The 19831-nt window shown below is 46.8% G+C and overlaps 1 protein-coding gene across 1 annotated transcript in view; it reads right to left on the bottom strand.

Moving 5' to 3' along the window:
- The window catches only part of LOC142591048 (large neutral amino acids transporter small subunit 2-like), a 129225-nt gene that overhangs the window by 21981 nt on the left and 87413 nt on the right, over nt 1–19831 (bottom strand). The window contains exons 5-7 of the mRNA XM_075703424.1: nt 18042–18165; nt 15683–15786; nt 5276–5372 (exon numbers count right to left, since the gene is read on the bottom strand). Of these exons, the coding sequence (XP_075559539.1) occupies nt 5276–5372; nt 15683–15786; nt 18042–18165 (325 nt within the window). The remainder of the gene's footprint in view (nt 1–5275; nt 5373–15682; nt 15787–18041; nt 18166–19831) is intronic.

Here is a 19831-nt window from a genome sequence, read left to right as displayed (position 1 = left end):
ACTACAATCCTTGGACTAGAGGAAAATTTTCAGAAGGTATGACATTAAACCCGGTCCTAGTACGTGAGAAAAAAAAAGGGGGGTACGGCGATATTCGACTAACACCGAAAGCACTTCAAAAGCAATTAGCATTTTCCACAAATGTACTTGAAACAACCTGGCACAGTGTTTATTACACGTGTTCATTCAGGATGCGATAATAATCGATATTTTGGATTACAACGGAATGCCTCCTTTTATTCGAACGAATTAGGTTAGAGAACTTCATATCCGGTATTTTCGAATGTTCGCTTTTGGATAAATGTAGGGGCGTGCTCGAGCTTGCATTGGGCAAATCACAATGCGAGGGCTTACCGTCTATTAGACGTTTCAAGTGGCTGCCAACTTCAGAGCAACTTATTTATGCTGGCGACGTCTACTGCAAGCGCAAGATAGTATTGTTCTACAAGGAGTAATCGCAGCTAATTAAGTGCGATCGTTAATGAGGTAGAATAATGAGCGAGATGTTTTCACAAAAAGTACAAGGCATTTTTTTAAGACGTTCAGAATTTTAAAAAATCACCTGTGGCAGATAGCGAATTTTAGCCCTTGAGCTGGATTACTCGACGAGGCAGACATTACTTGCACGAGAAACGACAATGTTGACTCAACTAATTAAAAAGGTTTCACTAATAAAGCTTTTTACTAATTACTTCGAGGCAATTATTGCAATTTACGAATTGTAGCCGGTGAGTTTGCAAGGAATATCCACTTGGAACACATTCTGAGGATGGCACCGATTTCGAAATATGCACTTTCAGACTTGCACTGAACATGCACTGTTGTTCCACATACCTTTTCTAAAAATTGTATGTATTGAAGCACACAAGTAAGTGAACTGGAACGCCAATGTGTTTCGTCACCCTCTTTGGGAATGATTACCTCGAAACCGGCGTCACCCGGAAAATTCTTTCCGAATGGATCCGCCATGCGAACTCGGCGGCTACAATTCGTAAATTGCAGTGTGCCATAAACCAACTAGATAAACACTCAATTAGTGAAATTCTCATAATTAGTCGATCAAGCATTTCAATATTTCGAGCAAGTAATGTCTGCCTCTTCAAGTAATCCATCACAAGGGCTATGATTATGCAATCTGCTGTAGGGAAATTTAAAAAAAATATGTTTAGTCGTAAAAGAACATCCGGCATGAAAGCCGTAACCCATACGGATTCGTCGAAAGAAAATCCTCGCATTTGAAAGAAAATTCGTCCGGGTCCGCGACTCGAACCCGGGACCACTGCATTTCGGGGCAGCCGCTCTACCATCTGAGCTAACCAGGCGTTTTCTTTTTTACTTTTAATGATTTTTATTCCGGCGATAACACTGACGCGACACAAAAATATCTCAAACATCGTACTTGGACAAAGTGCCTGAAAGTATCGCTGCCAACTGTGCTACTGCCGTCCGTACGGACAAATTAAAGCGACCTTTAAAACGCTACCAGACACCGATGGACGCCAAACCAATGCAAAAAAAAGCTCATATTCAAGAAGAAAAAAAAAGAGCCCCGTGATGTTGCCACCCGTCAGGCACATGTGCCAAGTAGCGTGAGAGCCAGTCACGCGGTCTGTGAGCAGGAACCGCGGGACACGCTGCTCAAGGTTGAGGTGCGATGCACGTCTCGAGGAGTTCGTGGTCAGCACCGGATGCATGTTGAGGGCCGCTGCCAGAGCCAGGGCGCGTTTGAGAGAAGACTCTCGCCCACAAGGGTTCGACGGGATTTTGGTGGCGCGGGCTGCTCTCCCAGAGCGATTCACCCCCAAAGAAAGCCGAATGTCAGGCCGGGGGAACGCCTGTGCCCATTTGGGATAACCAGTGGGTAACCGGCGGCCGCGGGGTTTCGAACCCACGACCTGCCGCAGCCGAGGCGGACACTCTGCCACGAGGCCACGGCTGCTTTTTTTTAATACCGGTTTGGCAAAAGAAAATACAATGTGAGTATTACATGGCCATAAAAAAACAACTAGTCAATGCCGGATCAGTGAGGTGTGATAAGAACGATGTAGGCTAGTCACTTTGTCCAAAGCACTTAGCCAATCAGGAGGATCACTCTGTGCACAGAAAAATTCGCGTATATATAACACACTTTCAATGAAGTATTCATGTGCTGGGGTCTGAACAATGCGCTCATGTCTAATATCCATACGCGTTCGCCACACACTGTGCATGCACAGAAGCATTAACAGATCGACAGGCACTCCCTCTGGTTCCGCGCATGGCAGGAAGCGTATCCCCAAAGCACTTAACGGCAATTCCTTTTTAAGGCTACGTTTTAGAATCCCACAAAAACACTGCGTCATGACAGTCCAAAAAGATATGCTCAATCGTCTCCGGTTTTTTGCATATAAAGCAATTCACAGACCAAGGTACAAAAATGCCTTTGCTTTGCAGCCACGGTTTCACTGGGAGAGTGCCTGTATGTAGTTGAAAAAAGAAAGATTTAACAGAAGCTCTTACCGGCATTCGTTTAACTCTCTTAAGAACATCTCGTTCTGAACCTAAAACAAATACTGTACGATACAGCGGTACAGGCAAGAATACATCAACAAGATCTTTGTACAACTTCTTACTAGTAACAGCGGCCAGATATTCACTAGAAAATCTTGCTTTTAGTATTCGGAAAGACGCGACCACTTCCCGCAAAAAAGCACTTAAAGGCATTGGCCCCGTATACATGGACGACACTACATAATCAGGCAATGAATCGCGCAGTCTAGCTTGAATCATTGTTCTCAGAAAAGCATCCTTTTGGTCACGCAAAAAAAGAAACCTGCTTACAATCTGTTTGAGGAACAAATGTGACAACCGCAGCCCCCCATTCAACACTCTATGGAACAGATTACTACGACTTGTACGTTCCCATGTTGAGGCCCAAATAAACATCGCAAATATTCTATGCAGCTTTTGCACCGACATCCTCGTCAGACATAACGCTTGCATCACATAAAAGATTTTAGCGACTCAAAACAAATTACACACGGTGGCTCTTGCAAACATTGAAAAATTATGTCCTCCCCATTTGCCGGTCTGGGTTTTTATTCGCACTACTTCATTGTCCCAATATTCTTTGCTATCTCGATAATGTTCCAGGGGGACACCTAGGTAGGTGCCTGGAGTTACCGCCCATTGCATGTTACAAAAAGTCTCAGGCTTGTATTGCCAATTCCCATGCCAAAAACCAAGACACTTGTTCCAGTTAATAGCACTTTCACTTGCAGTACAAAATTTTACAGCCTCTTGTACAACTGCTTTAACACTGTCATGGTCCGTACAAAACACAGCTACATCATCAGCATATGCTAAAACTCGAACTTCAGTTTTATGAAAAGTGTAACCCCGGATGTTTGGGCTCTTCAGCAGCCGCAAACAAAAGGGCTCGAGGTAGAGAGCGAGAAGCAGGGGGTATAAAGGGCAGCCTTGTCTCACAGGCGACTGCACAGGAATACCATCACTTAACTGCCTATTAATTATCAGCTTCGCTATACAACCATTGTACATCATTTTAACACCTTCTGTAATAACAGATCCAACATTGATATGGTCTAGGATCGAGAACAGAACTTCGTGTACGACTTTATCGAACGCCTTGTGCAGATCTAATTGCAACATGGCCACGCGCCCATACATTCCGTCACAGCATTCAAGGACAGTTCTAGCTGTGTGAACATTGGTAAAGATTGACCTCCCTTTTATGCCGCATGTCTGATGTGGCCCTACAAGTGACTTAATAACACTTTGAAGGCGTCGAGCTAAAATCGTCATGAATATCTTATAGTCCACGTTTGTTAGACTGATGGGACGGTATGATTCAACAGACGGTAACTTAATCGGATCATTCGTTTTAGGAATTAGTACTACGTGGGACGCTCGGAAGGATGGAGGACTTGCTTTCATTTCATAGACTTCGCTAATCAGCCTTTCAAGTGCGACTGCCATTTCTGTTCTAAAGGCTTTATATAGAGATGCACCGAGACCGTCTGGCCCAGGCGACTTGTTTGAACTAAGCTCCAGAATCGCTGATTCAATTTCCTCAGCCGTAATACTGGCTTCTATAGCGTGCGCAAGATCATCTTCTAACCTCGGCATCAGCGGTAGGAATTCTGTTCGGAAGTAGTCAGTGTTCGGAGTATTAAGGCTGAAAATATATGTGTAATGTTCGACGAATGCCTGCTTGATTATTTCTCTTCGATTTGTGATTTCGTTTTGATAGCATATTTCCGTTATCTCTTTCGACAGAGCGTGCCTTTTTTCATCACTCAGCGCGCGTTTGGTAGGCGTCTCTCCGGACCACAGTTTTTCGTTACGCGCCCTTATCACTGCGCCCCGGTACATTTCTTCGTCTATTGCCTCGAGCTTAGTTTTAGTCTCTTTAATTTCTTTTGTGAACAATCCCGGCTCGTAGCACTCCGTACTTAGCATAAAATCTAGGGCACTCTGCAGCTCTTTAACTCATTGTTTTTCTTTTCGCCGAAGCGCACATGATCTATCAATAGCGGCTATTTTAATGTCACATTTGAACTGCTCCCATACTTGCACAAAACAGGGCGAAGTCGAGTTTGTGAACTTGTGTTCCGAACCAGGACGAATTTTTCGTCATATGCGAGGTTCTTTCGAGGAACCCGTATGAGCTTCCTTTGTAGCAAGTGCTACAATTGGGTGGATGTCTCATTTTTCCTTCATTAATTACTTCTCTCCACCTTACGGATATCCGCAGAACTATTACGTCAAACTCTTGCCTTTGCTTCGAGTAGTTCACAAATTTGACTTCGCCCTGCCATCTGCTAGCCGGCTGGTTAGCTCAGCTGGTAGGGCGGCTGCCCGGAAAGGCGGTGGTCCCAGGTTCGAGTTCCGGACCATGACAAACTTTTCAACTGCGAGGCTTTGCTTTCGAGGAACCCGTAGGGGTTTCCTATTTAGCAAGTGCTACAATTGGATGGATGTCTTATTTTCCCTTCATTAATTACTTCTCTACACCTTGCGGGTTTCCGCAGAACTATTATGTCATACTACAGAACTATACAATTGGATACTATAGTATCCAGTTCCACTGGATAATGTAGTATGCAGTGGTAGGAAATGAAAACGAACTTTCCTTAGGCGGAAACAGCCTCCTACTATAGCATGTGGGTATTTCCGACTATGGAAATTGCAGCTGTTGAGTAGTATCAACAATAATGAAAGCAGCTAAATCGCACAAAGTTTCTGCAAACAAGAAATAAAACGACAAACTTACAGATAATAAAAGAGGCGGCGTCGGAGTTAGCTTGGTCGTGTGTATCATGCCAAATATCATGGGAAGGTGCCCTTCCAATGCTCCAATAAAGAATAATCTGAAAAGTGCAAACGTGTATGTGCAATCAGCACAATGTACAAGCAGTCGATGCCCACCAAGATTGTTTAATCTTGTTATTTTTCGTAATGAAAAACAATGCTGCAAAAATATGCGCGTTTGCCTTCCCCCTACAAAGCACAGTATAATGACAACACATTGGACCAGTTTCTTTTTATCTTCCGCAAGATTCGTATCCGCAGCAGCGCCGACAAGAAAACGCAAATTGACGATACTGGAACAGTTAGTAAGACACGTGTTATCTGAAGCTAAGCAAACCTCTGTGAATGAGATTGCTCACCGCCGTGCGCGAGAATTAACGCGCCACGACGGCGGTGGGGCTACATTGGATCCGGAGGAGCTCGGCCACAGCGACCCCTTATTAACCTTTCATGAGATCGTCTCCCACTATAAAGAAGAACGCAGGTGCTTCCCGCCTCCACACCCTAATCTATGCAGATCTCAATCGATCATGCTTAGGATGCTTCAGACGAGGTCATATCCCTCGCGAGGTTTCTTAAGCAGGATTTACCCAGAAATTGACCCAGTGCCCGGATTGTGGGAAGGACGTTAGCACACTATCTCGTATGCTCTGGCAGTGTCCTGCGTTACGGGATACGTCCCTCACCAGCGAACGGGACTGGGACGAGGCCATATCTAGTACGGAACTCAAGCTCCAGTCCATGGCCGTCCAGAGGGCCCGTGAAAGAGCGGAGAGGCTTGGCCTCCCGATTCCGACATGGGAGCAGCCAGCGGCGAGCCGGGGGCCCCAACGGGTCTCCGCCGGCTAGTCCCTCAGGACCTCAATAAAAGTTCATTGTCTGTCTGTCTGTGCAGTCAGCTTGCTAACGCCCACTTCAACCCTGAAGTAAATTGCGGACATCTCCTCATAGAGCCAACGAAATAAGGCGGAGTACGCCCGAAATCAATGTAGTGCGCCCAGCCCAGGAGTCAGATTCGGACAGTAACACTTCGCTGGATCAAAGTGTCCGCCGGGTTACTGCGACATCAGTTAAAATCTCTAAACTGCGTTTGTCCTTTCCTCTACGCCGCCCTCGATATCATCAAATCGTTGTCGTTGCCTTGTCTACCGTCAAGACACCTCCTCTCCTCCTCAGTTTCACCCTTGTCCTCACAACTCGTTCTCTCATCAGGCGTAACTGGCACGACGCAGCCGTGAAGTTGCGGCTGAACCCGCGCCTTGACGAAGAAGCACGAGATATTCACTTCATCGCGAATCCAGTTCATCCAAAACAACTAGTGAAAATAACACGTGGACATCTTCCATATCGGACCAGTTGAATACTAATTCTCCGTCACCCCAGACAAGAAAAGAAGCATATGCCCTCATTCGCAGACCAGTACTTCACCCTAAGCAGTTGGAACAGGCACCGACAAATCGTCGTGGAAACGTTGGACCAGGCCGCTGAGCAATGGCATACAGTTCTCACGAACGAAATGCTTTGTGAATCGAGCCCCTCCCGGAATGGCTAGTGGTATCCCCTGTTAGTACTGTATGCTGCACTGCTACGTGTAATTTTGCAAACCAGGAGTGGCAGGGCTGAAAGACGCAGGAACGGCAGGCAAATAATATTCAGATAACGATTCTCTAGATACATAGCGATGTCTAAAGAAAGATGAAAGAGATGTCAGCATCAGCTTCGTAGAGCGGGCAAATTCATAATGTTTCTCGTTCGCAAAAATAAATTACACTCTCGCCCATAACGGGAAGCAGTGACGCAATATCTGGCGAAATATAATGCGCAGTAAGCCTTAAGGAGCTGATATAGTCAGGCGTTTCTGGCATGCTAGGCAGCGGCCGGCAGAGTCGTATACGTTTAGCCGGGAGACGATGCTGGGAGTGCCAAAAAATTTGCCCCCTGTATAGTTCGGCCCGCCTAGCGTGCACGGTCTGTAACAGCGCGGTGATCAGCTGTTGTCGTAACGTACGCGCACAAGCGGACGGCAACGAGCGATTTTATTGGACACTCCAGGCGCATTTTTCCCGTCGCCGTCGCTGCGATGTTCTGTATAAAGTCCAAGGGTGATAGTATCGTCGCCGCGCGCCGTGTGCTGTATGTGCAAGTGAGAGCGTGCGTGGGTGAGCCGACGGTGGCGGCACAACCTCGCGTGCGCAAGGGAAGAAAGCGGGGAGGAAGCGCGCCGCCTTCCCTCGCGCACAAGACACCGGCGGGAGGGGAGGGGCATTCTATTCCGGCAGCTGCTGCGTATGGCGCGGCCACGCGGGCCCTATCTTGAAAGCGATCTGCAATGGGAACAGAGGTCGCCGACTGCTGATAGCTTCGTGTGCGCTGCGTTCTCGACGCTTAGTTCGCGTTGAAGCGAGAGGCAGCATGAAGGTCAATTCGCTTGCTGCTGTTGCCGCGCTTCCTCACTCCAGCGTTTGGACAGCGAGTTTCGGCGATCATAGAGTAAGATGTGTTCATGTTTGATTGTGCACGCGTGACACCGTGCTTCTTAATTTAGTTAGTAAGCGAATGTTTACAAGCTTATAGAGCCAATAAACCTACTATCCTTACTTCGTATAGCTGCCTAATAATCCGCTATCGCAATCGATGCCTTCGCCTATCGGGCGAAACTGCGACTTTCTTTCAGTTGGCAAAGGCGCCAACTCAGCGCGCACTCTGCACTGACCCCGAACTGCAGACATCGATTTGCAAGAGTTCTTCGCTGGAGAGACTTGGGGAATGTCCACAACCGCTATGCTGCAACTATATAAGGTATTTTTTTTCGTTTTTTTTTTACGGTACAGCTTGCCAGCATTGACTAACGCAAGTAAAACAAGCCTAAGTACTAGTCAAAGCGTTCAGGCTGAGGCGCTCAGGATTTGTCTAGGTGTTCCTCGAAGTGCGTCAACGGCAGCAACTATTCTAATCGCCAGAGACCACCTCATCAAGACCCACATCACAGTTGAAGCAGTAAGAGTGCATTTGCCCGCACTACTTGCTACCATCTAGCCTCTCTACCTGCGGAGAGACCACGTGCCTCGTTTTGCTGAACGGTATCCGCAAATCGTGAGGCTATAGACTCGAATTCGAAGCCGTTCTCCGGAGCCGCTATTTTCTCGCGACAGTGGCGCCGAGGTGCGAGCATTGGCTATGGACTGCGGGCACCACTTGCGGAAGCAGGAGCGGTGGCAATGAATTGTTATTCAAGCGGACCGTTGACGCTTAAAATGGGTAAGTGCATGCTCATTTCACGTCTGCATTATGTACGCATGGCGACGCATGTACACGCGTAGGATTGAGGGCACGCTTGACTTTTGTAAAGTTTCGCGGTATGATATTCGCAATGAGGACGACGCATTTTCGTTCGCGGATGACGTATGTATTGGCTTCCGCGCGGCGTAAAGCGAGTTATTTTGTTAGGTTAAGTGTTCTGGCAAGTTCCAGCCATGGTGCAAGACAATTAGTGTCAATAAGCATGCTACAGCTGCATGTACCGTCACCGTGCGCTGTCAGAGAGCCTTCTCAGTGACATGACACTGTGTTGTGGCAAAGCTTTAGTTGTTGACAAAAGTAAAACTCAGAAGGTGTAAAACTAGGTTTCATTTGTACCTGGACAAGCTTATCCAAACAGGATAGCGAGTTTCGAAATGCGTTTCACACCCCGTGTAAAGTTAGTGAGTGAAGGATGCGATGAAATTACTGTTTGTTTTCTTTTAAACCGCCTTTGAAAGTTTCTCTAATATGCCTCGCTGGCTACGCGATACGTGACCAAAGCGCGCTTGCTTGAACACGCTAAAAAAATAACGAATACTTGGGGAGACCTCCTGCCACGCAACAATAATCATAATCTGGTTTCCTAACGTTTCATTTCTTGAAAACTCAACGCTCGGCGCCGCCGCGTTGGTGCAGTGGTTACGGTGTTCGGCTGCTGATGCGAAAGACGCGGATTCGATACCGGTCGCGCCAGTCGCATTTCAATGGAGGCGTAATGCTAGAAGCCCGTGTACTGTGCGATGTCAGTGCACGTTAAGGAACCACAGGTGGTCGAAATTTCCGGAGCCGTCCATCGTGGTTTGTCACGTAAAGCCCCAGCAGTTATTTGGACGAAACTTTTGTATGTCTAATGCGGAGGTGTCCCTTAAAGAGTTGGCAATGCACTTGTCGAAATCCGGCGTCGCCGCGGATGGCAAAAAAAAGAAATGTCACGTGGCCTTATGGAAATGCATATACCCGATCATGTGTGGCACATGTCCGGGTCATGCGGGTATGCGCCACACGGGATTTTACATGTGGCGAAAGCCTATCATTTGGTAAAGTATAACCTAGTGTGTAACTTAACGTATAACTCAATGCATGACTAAATTTGCACCAGGCTTTCACCTTCAAGCGTTACAAAGAGTGTAACGCCGTGCGGAATCTTTAAAATTCGGCACTCGCCACATTCCTATGAAGAATGCTAAACGCGCTGATAAAGCTCATGCCACTTCTGACTTGGAAGTACCGGGCACGAGGCGTTAACGCAGAGAAAGCGTGCGAGATAAATTACAACTTTTGTTGTGTGGCATACCAACGCTTCAAATATTAGATATTTATTTAGCGTGTAGGATGTTGCAGATACGTTTCGGTATTTTAAGAGCCTTCTGACAAAGGTTCGCTGCTAAGCTGAGCGCGGCTGATAGCGAAGCGATTGTTCACCCGATGACCATACATTGCTCTTGCTGTTATCACTATCATCCTGTTAATTTATTTAGAGGCACAAGCTCACCAACTGGACAGTTTACCGCCAGAGGTTTGTTCTGCGTGTTTTCCTGCATGACGATATTGCAATTTGCGCTTTTCCTTTTTGCTTCCTCACAGTAGGCGATCGTGTTCTGCCACATTATCTTTCTATCGCGGCCAACGAATGGAAAGAAGACATGAAACACTGGCCCTCTCTGCAGGAAAACCACATTATGTATTACCTGCTAAAAACAAAAGCCTGCGATGTGGAGGACGTCCAACCCACCAAGAGCTTAGAGTCATAACTACGTAATAAGTGGGAAAGTGGGTCAGCTCCTCGTTTGCCTAGGATGAAAAAGAGACATGTTTCAAAAAAGGGAAAGTCTCTCCTTCGCAAGCTGACTCTGACCGGCCATACGAAACATAGGTTTGCGTTGGAAATGATTGCCGTATCTTGACCGGGTCGAGCTTGCGCTTGCGTTAATTGTTCGTGCAGCCGACGGCGGCACAATGCCGCCCTGTCGAGTGGCTTTTGTACACTGTTGCTACTCGCTCAAACCGTGGGTAGCAACGACACACACAAGCAAGGACACAAACAAGCGCCGCGCATAAATAAACACACACGCTACTCCGCCGATTCCGGCAGCCCACGCCGAGAGGTGAAGCCTGGTGGTGATTACCCTCGCACGCAGGCTCCCTGCGAGGGTAAAATATTCCGGTCTATACCAGCGTGCTTCACACCTACCGCGAAACATTCGACTCCTCCTTGGCGCCTCATTAAACCAAAGATTAACCTGACAATACCTGGCGTCCGGTAAAAGCAGATATGTTGTCGCCGGCTCTTAAACAGCATACCTTACTCCTATTAAATGAGAAGTGCCGGTATTACACCCACATATACACCAACGGCTCCGTCCTGCCGAAGAGCTCTACCGCAGCTGTCGTCATTCCAGAAAAAGCCACCACCATCAATTGAAAACATCTCAATTGACAACGTCGACGGCAGCAGAACTCGCACCGCTTTGAGTCGCACAGCACTTTATTAATGACGAACCAACGCACAAATTGTCAATTTACTGCGACTCGAAGACGGCACTACACTGTTTATTGTCAGTCTTACGGCATGGTCCGCATGAACAGTTGGTATTTGAAATCACAGAGGCCATACATCACTTGACTCAGAAAGTACATGAAATAATTTTTCAGTGGCTACCAAGTCACTGTGCTATCATCGGCAATGAACGTGCCAATCAAGCTGCTCGTTCAGCTCATGCAAAAGACAACCGCCTTTCGATCCCCCTGTCTAGGAAAGATGCTGCAATGATTCTCCGCCTACTTGCACGCCAATGCACTATATGAGAGTGGAATGAACCACATTTTATGCACGCCCGCATATACACCCTGGATCCAACCTCAAGCATCCGACTTCTATCAAGACTTCCCAAAAGAGACGCGACTCTTTTGTGTAGGCTATGATTGGGCGCCGCGTTTACCAATTCCTACGCGTTCCGCATAGGGATGGCCGACATTGCAGCACGTGGCGATTACGGTGACACGGAAACAATTCTTCATGTTCTTTGCCAGTGCCTGCAGTACAGTGCGCTGAGACAATAACTTTCCGTCGTGCTGAATAACTTGCCGTGGTTGCTCAGTGGCTATGGTGTTGGGCTGCTGAGCACGAGGTCGCGGGATCTAATCCCGGCCACGGCGGCCGCATATCGATGTGGGCGAAAACACCCGTGTGCTTAGATTTAGGTAGTCGAAATTTCCAGAGTCCTCCACTACGGCGTGCCTCATAATCAGGAAGTGGTTTTGGCACTTAAAACCCGATAATTTAATTTTTTTTTTCGTGCTGAACCAGTTGGACGACCAGCCTCTGTCGGAATAAAGAATTTTGAAACATCGATGCGACTTAACATCGCATCAGAAGGCCTTGCAAGCGCTACTGCGCCTCTTGAGATCGACCGGCCTGTGTGAACGCCTGTGATTAGAACGCCTTTTTTTTTTTTACCCTTTTTTTCATTTTTTTCCTTTTTTTTCTCCTCTCGGCATTTGTCGTCCTTACAGCTCCTATAGCCCTCACCCAAGTGCAGGGTAGCAAACCGGAAACTCGCCTCTGGTTAGCCTCCCTGCATTTCATGTCTCTCTCTCTCTTTTCTTCTCTCTGCAAGAGGCCAAGATAGCACGCGATTCACTGTCTAGCGGCTCCGGCGTGAGGATGGACATACACGTGCTATCACGCTCGGTGTGACCTGCAATGCGAAAGCAGCGAAAGGGCGTGGCAAAGCCCTCGCGTGCTCTAGCTCATATTGAGCGCGATAGTGAGCTGGCTAAATGAGCAGGTCTGCCGACCGGCGTAGTTCAGTGCTTCTCCGCATCATGACAGAAGGGGTGGTGCTGCGGTCAGAGGCCTGTCGGGAAGCGCGCGTCGTCTGCTAAAAATTTCGTCTACTCCCTGAATTGAATTTTTGGGTTTTACGTGGCAAAACTACGATTTAATTATGAGGCACGCGGTAGTGGGGGACTGCGGGTTAATTTTGACCCCCAGGGGATCTTTAACGTGCCCCCAGTGCAAGCCGCACCCTCGTCCATACCGACTCGGAAGGCAAAATATCTTGTGAAAGCGACACCAAGCCACAGTCGGCAAAGTACTGTTGTCTCGAGTCGAGAGAGTCCAGATGGGGGTCGAAGTCGAAGGGACGGGTGCAGTCGGTGCAGACGTGTGTGCTTCAAACTTGGTGTGTTCCATAAAGATCTTATGGCTTCATTTACAAGCAGACGAATTTTCATTGCTGCATCTGTTCTTGAGAATGGTATGGAGTCTTGCAAGCCCGCCTCTTGTGCAGATCGTGATGATGCACAGGCCTGTTCATTGCCCATTATGCCACAGTGGCTTGGAATCCACTGTAACGTGATGTCGTGTCCTTGACGCGAATTAAAATAACGCGTGTTGTATATACATACAGGTGAAGAATAAGTATATGCATAGACAAGTGAAGACGTGAACCTGTTGAAAGGAGGCCGATGAAATGATTCTGTGTAAGAAGCTGCAAGAATTTTTGCCAAGTACGACGACAAATATCAACATAGCAGTTGAAAATTCAGCATGAAGTGCAGAGGCCGTGGTTCACAAGAAAACGACTGCCGCGTGCACTGGTTGATGTTTCCTCCTTTCTCCATAGTTCAAGCCTACAGGACTTGCCCGTTTTGAGCAGCACTAACTCGAACTTACGAACAGCATCATGAAGCTATAATCTTTTGCTCGGCTTAAATTGAATTCTTGCGAAGAGCAAGAACAACTTGCCTCCTGAGCGTATTCCATAAAAGAAAAAGTACTTTACGCGCTAAAACGCTGTGATGCAGTGCCGTGTTTCACTTAAAGCTATAGTTTGCTGTAGAAGCTTAGTGTGGCTGACTCGCAGGTGCGACCGACGAATTAGCCTATTGCACTAATATATGTACGCATGCACGCTCAACAAGAGAATAAACTATGTGAATTTGAATGCTACAAATTACTCATCTCATGGAGTTAATCATAGGTCATTGAACAAGGTAAGGAATTGCTTTCTTTTTCGTTTTCACAAAAACAAGTTCATTTCTATTGTCAAAAAAGTTGATTTACGTTGCAAAAGTGTACATCTCGTTTACAATAGCCCACATACGCCAAGAAAATTAAACCAGGGGCTTTAGTTGCGCGGATATCAATATTTACTCAATCGCAGTTTACATTCCTCCAAACGAAATCATTTCCCTTACGCATTTCGTGGCATAAGAATACTTCCTGCGCGAATTACGTTTGCATACAGTGCCTATACATGTTGTTTGTAAAACAAAATTTCGCCCGTCTCGGTTGATAAGAACTGATCAAGGACTGGTTCGTCCTTGCAGAATTTGTGCTCCTCCTCGTATACTCAACTTTAACGTGTTTGCTTGAAAAAAAAAAACAGTGTTAAGAGCTCTGTATTTTTGCCACTCAAACCGGGAAACAAACAGCTCACGGACAAGGCAAGTACTTCGCAAGTGACAGAGCTCCGCTGCATTCCAAAATGTGCAACTGTCTATGATGTCACTGTGAAGACGTTTTGCAGGTTAACCACAGTGATACACACTCCGCAGCTACGCTGTAAAGGTACGTCCTCACTTGCGGAAATAAGCGCGCGTCGCGAAAGGCGCTTTCGCGGCAAGAATTCTCTAGAATAGCAGCTTGGCCTTGCTGGCTTTCCACCCTGGTGTTAACAGCGCAAAACGTAGACGGGACACGAGACGAGAACACGACACCACAAGCGCTGCCGAAATAAGCGCGCGCAAGGCGGCGCGCGCTTGTCGTCACGTTTGTCGTCATGAAGCAGAGAACGTCTGAACTAGCCTTCCCGCCCAGGAGTTGGCCCACCTACCCATCTAGTCGCCGTAGCGATGGTACCTAGGGGCATGTTCTATTCCCGTGCCGACTGCCGTCGGTAAGGCCGGCTGCGCCGTGACGGTACACTGTCGCCTTCTCACCGGCGTAGCGTAACTGCGCTACGCAAGCGTGTTACGCCGCACTAGCTATATGCGAGCCTTTAGACTGCTATGTGCGGTGTTTGTTGTAGTGAACGTCAGTGTGTACAAGCGGCAAACCTCCTTACGAGAAGTAAAATAATTGTGAGTCGTATTAGTTTGTGGAAACTGCGCCACCCGGTGGTGAAGTGGAATGACGCGATTTTTATTTTTCCTCGTCCTATCTATCCGGACTTAGCAACTGATGTGTACTGAAACAACCCATTAGCTTTTCACTGTTGGATTCATCCGGCTTTTATCAAATTTATATTTGGGCTACGTCACGCTGTCCTTGAATGAAATAAGAGGACGTCAGCGCCATCCAATAAACATGAGAAGTCCCGTAATAGAAGAAGATCGACCAGTGAAGACGAAGCAGACATGCTGAATCATTGTCATTACACCTAGAAGAAGAAAACTAAATTTAGGATCACTTCTGTAACTGGGAAGACGACATGCTATAGAACACGAAGGGCCGGACGCCAGCTCTATCCAGCATAGAGATGTTGAGCGAGCGTTAGTTAATAATGACAGCTGCAAGCGCCATCGCACTCTGCAGGATCGGTATTCTCCACTGCTGGCTGAGAGGCTGAGAGCTAGAACTTTGGGCTGCAGGTCTGGTGGTTGTCAATCAGAATCCTCGAGGCACAATGAGAACGTTTCTTTCTTAATGTTTTCGCAAAGGCTTTTGAGATTGCAGCGACTGAAGATGGTGGGCACCAACAAACGCCGGTGAACATCAAAATAACCAGAGTGAGCCCAAGACAGCTATCGCTGTAAAATATTCCTGTTTCATGCAATGTGGGAATCAGTCCAAGCCACGGTGTAAGAACATTTTAGGTGTTGACACTCCGCCCGCCACCGCGGAGAGCGTGGGACCACGTAGTATTATATTACAGTCGGCTGCGCTCCTGGTGCGCCCCCTCGCTCCAGCGCCAACGCGGCAACTTGGAACGCGGCACGGTAGAACTTTGGCAGCTTGTAATCACAGCTACCGAAAGGCAACTGCTGCCAAAATGTCAGAATCCGATGTTCGAACTCCACAGTGGTTGGCGCATCTTTTAGCGCTACCGATACAGGCACTCACCTTGCAATAGTAAACATGATCCCATTCAAGCCTCCAAAAGTGGACAAGCTCACAAATACTGGCATGATCCACGCTACGGCACCAATTGTACGCTGTGCGAACGTCTGAAAATAGAAGCGATCATGGCGTTAGCCACTGTTTTCTGGCATATTGCAACCATGAATCATGTTGCAACCATGCAACAAGCATATTGCAACCCTGAACCAAATGGCAATGCAAATTGGTTGCTGTAGAAATCGTGACCGCCAGAAAAAAGTGAGTGCGCCAATGATTCAACTTTGGAACTCTATTCAAAATGTCCAACACTGCTTCTACGGTTTCGCAACTGCCTTTAAAATTTAAGCTTTATCGTCACTGAGAAACACAAAACAAATACGTGTAGTGAAGACTCGTGCCAACGTCTTCTTTTAGCCAAAAAAAGCTGCCTATACAGTGCGTCTTTAGTGAATAACATGGCCTTGCAGCTTTTGTATGCAACGTGCGACGTTTTTCAGCTTTGAACCCTTAGCAATGTTAAATATACACCCTCCCCCACTCCCATACCTTCCCCTAAATTCTTACTGCTACCCGTGCGTTTCCGAATTCGAATGTAAGCTGGACACAAAGACCCGCGGCGTATTATACGCGTCTGCTATATGACTCCGCTAGATAAACAAAATCTCCAAATGCTAAATCTGCAGAAAGAGGCATTACACTATAAAAGGAAATCACTTCTTGCACTGCTCTAGTATTCAGAAATGCAGTTCACTTTGCCGCAGCATAGCAATGCCACACAACGAAAACGTCACTGTCAGAGACTGATTTTGTTTAACCTGTGGCGATTCGTAACACTGTTAACGAAGATAAATGTGGCGCAAAAAGCAATGGAAAATCTGGCAATCCCAATAAAACCAACCCGGACTGACTAAAAGAGCACGCATGTTATGCTGCTTACTGCAGTTTGCCGACGTGCAGGCAGTGCGACAACATAAATTACAAAAGTAAGGTGTCAGAATAAGGCACCATATAGCACTTTGCAGAACCTGGCGCACACTCGTCCGCCGTCACCGTGAAACGAACCCCTAAAAAGGGTCTGTAAAGTGTGTTACTCGAGAATTTTCAACAGGGACTTAGAGGTACCGTCGATTTCCGTTAATTCTACATCGTCAGGACATACCCCTTCAGTTCGATTTAAGCAATGTTCGGATCAAACGATGTCAAAACTCACACCTAAATAAAGTTTTATTTACTTGATGTACCTTATGATGGCGGGTTCTGTAGCAACGCTCGTTCGCGTGCACTGCGGAGATGGCCACATATAGAACGCCTATATAAACAGTAAATTGCGATCTGTATTGTCTTATTTATACACGAAGACAATGTTGACCTAAATCTCTGACCCACGTTGCACATACGTGCAGCTTAACGTCATAATCGCACAGGCGCGAAAGCGTCCTTGCGATCAAGGATGTTGAGCTGGACGTATGAGTGAACAGATTATGAGAGAGCGCATGTATGCACGGTATCGCCGTCCAGGAAAGTCTGCTATATGTCTACTGGCTTGCATGATGACCTCATCTCCAGAAACACCTCGCCTCCCCCCCCCCCCGCTTTTCCTCTCTCGATATGCTCTCATCAGCCAACGTGCACGCGGCATTATGCAAATATGCGACTTTGGCTACGTTTCATGGAGCCGTTCTCATATTCAACATTTTCAGGTTGCTATGTTGTCAATAATATGGAGCTAATGAACAGTTTGCTGTGAAAGTATTACTTTTTACGTATGTACAGCATTGATCACAACTTTTATTTATGTAGTAATTGTATCTTTATAAAAGTACGTGGCATTTGTTTCTTCAGTCGATGTATTTGACAATAAATCCATGGCAACCCTTTTTTTTTATGTACACGAGTGAACGTTCTTTGTAGCCAAATTAACCAGCCTCGCGACTCGAATCACTGAAGAAAGGAAGAGGTGAAAGGGGGTAGATGCAAAAGTCACCACACCGGACGAGCCTCCGTTCCTATACCATCTAGCTTCATTCCAGGTTATGTCCCAATGCGGGTGTTGTGTCACACTTCCTTCGCACCGTCATGCTTAGATCAACGCTTAGCGATGGCTATTAGAACTCCCATCCCGCCACACGCCGTAAGCCGCCGTGACGAGCTTCGACTGCGGAACATTGTCCGATAACGGCATCGTCGAATCTGTCTTACCCTCGCCATTACAGTAAACGACCTCTGTCGCACACGAAATCGCCTTTCACGCAACATGTCACGAGTACAACAGCGCCACTTGCTGGGCAGCGTACAACGATCACTCGAAGCCTATATGGAGCTCAGCAAAGATATTTCATACAATAACGTGCTTAAAGCATACCACAGCAACAGCCGGCGATGCGAGCATTTCTTGGGGAGATACTGCTGTGAAGTAGGCAACGTTGGCCAGGACGTAAACGACCGTCACAAGCGTAATACCGATGTATATAGCTCTCGGCAGGTTTCTGGAAGAAAGAGCAAACTCAATACAAATAAAGCAGATATAAAGAAAAAAGAACACAGTCGACGATTTAGAAAAAACAACCTTGTCCTGCTCGAATGATAAAGATGTTCCCTTTCCTACAATTATTGTGAAATCGTCCTCAACGTCAACAACATTCGCTCTCTCTTTTTGGGCGAATAAAGTTGAGAATCTATCGCGCTAAAAACAGCACTGCGATATAAGTTTTCTTCAACATCGTTATGGAAATCAAGTACGATTAATTAATTAAAAGCAACTGCACAATGCAAAATTATTTCCATGAAGCAATTATACGGCAATGATCCTGGTAAGATAGGCATGAAGCAATTACCACGAGAAGCCAGCACGCGCTTTACGCTGTTACACGCGTCAGAGCAGTAAAAGCGCGTGTGCTATCCCGTCGTCTTATGCTGCATGCATAGCCTTTGTCAAAAGCATACGGCCTACTTCGCGCTTTAACAACACATGTCTTTCGGCGGTGTAGTGCGGTTACCGCGGCGCTTCTGACACTGCAGGCCTCTCGATTGTGAATACGAGAGTTATATTCATTCCCCCGGGAGTTGTAATTTCCTGCATACTGCAGGAAGTCACTTAAACAACCTGTAGTCAGCGTGGTGGTCGCAGTCAAAGTATAGCTCGTATATTTTTGACAGAGTGTACGTATCGCTTACACTGCATTTTCCCTACTTTTCGTAACAGTGATGCCAGTTATACTTCACGAATTCTTCCCGAAGTATGCTGTCATAGAGCGACAGAATACTGAATGTGAACGGGGCGACAGACTATGGCACTACCTTCCAGAAACGTTCGCATGTTCTGAGCGAAACCATTAGCATGTGATAAATAAATGTGCCACAAGTAAAAGTGATTATTTCCTTTTTCAGCACAAACACAAGAAGTGACGTTTGATTATATTTCCGTGCGACAGAGAAAGCAGCCCTAAGCTTACGCAGTAGGCCACAACACTATACAAGACACGCATTCTTTCTTTATTGTGTTCTTTAATGCGAAAGCATTATATGACCCATTACGCGAAAATCCGGCGTTGCAGTCGGCGGCGTGACTGAATGATGACGCCAAAAATGCACGACGGCAAAGAGTAAAACCATATAAAAAGATGACCTATAATTGGGAGCCAATTGTTAACCGATTCATTCGCTCGGATGACCGCCGATCGTACTGTCAGCATTGCCGCTGTCTCTGTCTGCGGTTGTTATACTGTCCTGTACAGGTTCACTCACTAAAGTTAACTGTTTGTGAAATTGTTCGTCGCCTGCGTGCCTACCTACCAGGTCCCGTCTTTTCTACCTGGATCGATGGATGGATGAGGCTCAATCCTTTGAATCGGGCGGCGGCGGCACGCGCCACCTAGCCTTGAATGGTACTATATGCATGCATACCTATGTGTTCACTCCTTTACTTCTGCGTTGATATTATCCACCAATCAGATAGCCTCTGTTTAGTAATTTCTACCTGTTCAAAGTCTATTTTACTTTCAATGTCTTTAAAACTCAAAGCTTTGAATAGTTCCCCGTTACATTCAACTGCAGGGTGAAGTTGTTTACAAGCAAGTATCAGGTGTTCAGCCATTTCCTCCTCCTCTCCACACGCCCCGCACAACAAGTCTATCTCCTGGTATCTGGCTCGGT

Source organism: Dermacentor variabilis, chromosome 1 (genome assembly GCF_050947875.1).
Source record: "Dermacentor variabilis isolate Ectoservices chromosome 1, ASM5094787v1, whole genome shotgun sequence".
Lineage (NCBI taxonomy): Eukaryota > Metazoa > Arthropoda > Arachnida > Ixodida > Ixodidae > Dermacentor > Dermacentor variabilis.
The sequence above is the reverse complement of the archived record's forward strand: the minus strand, read 5'-3'. Positions and strand labels throughout refer to the sequence as shown.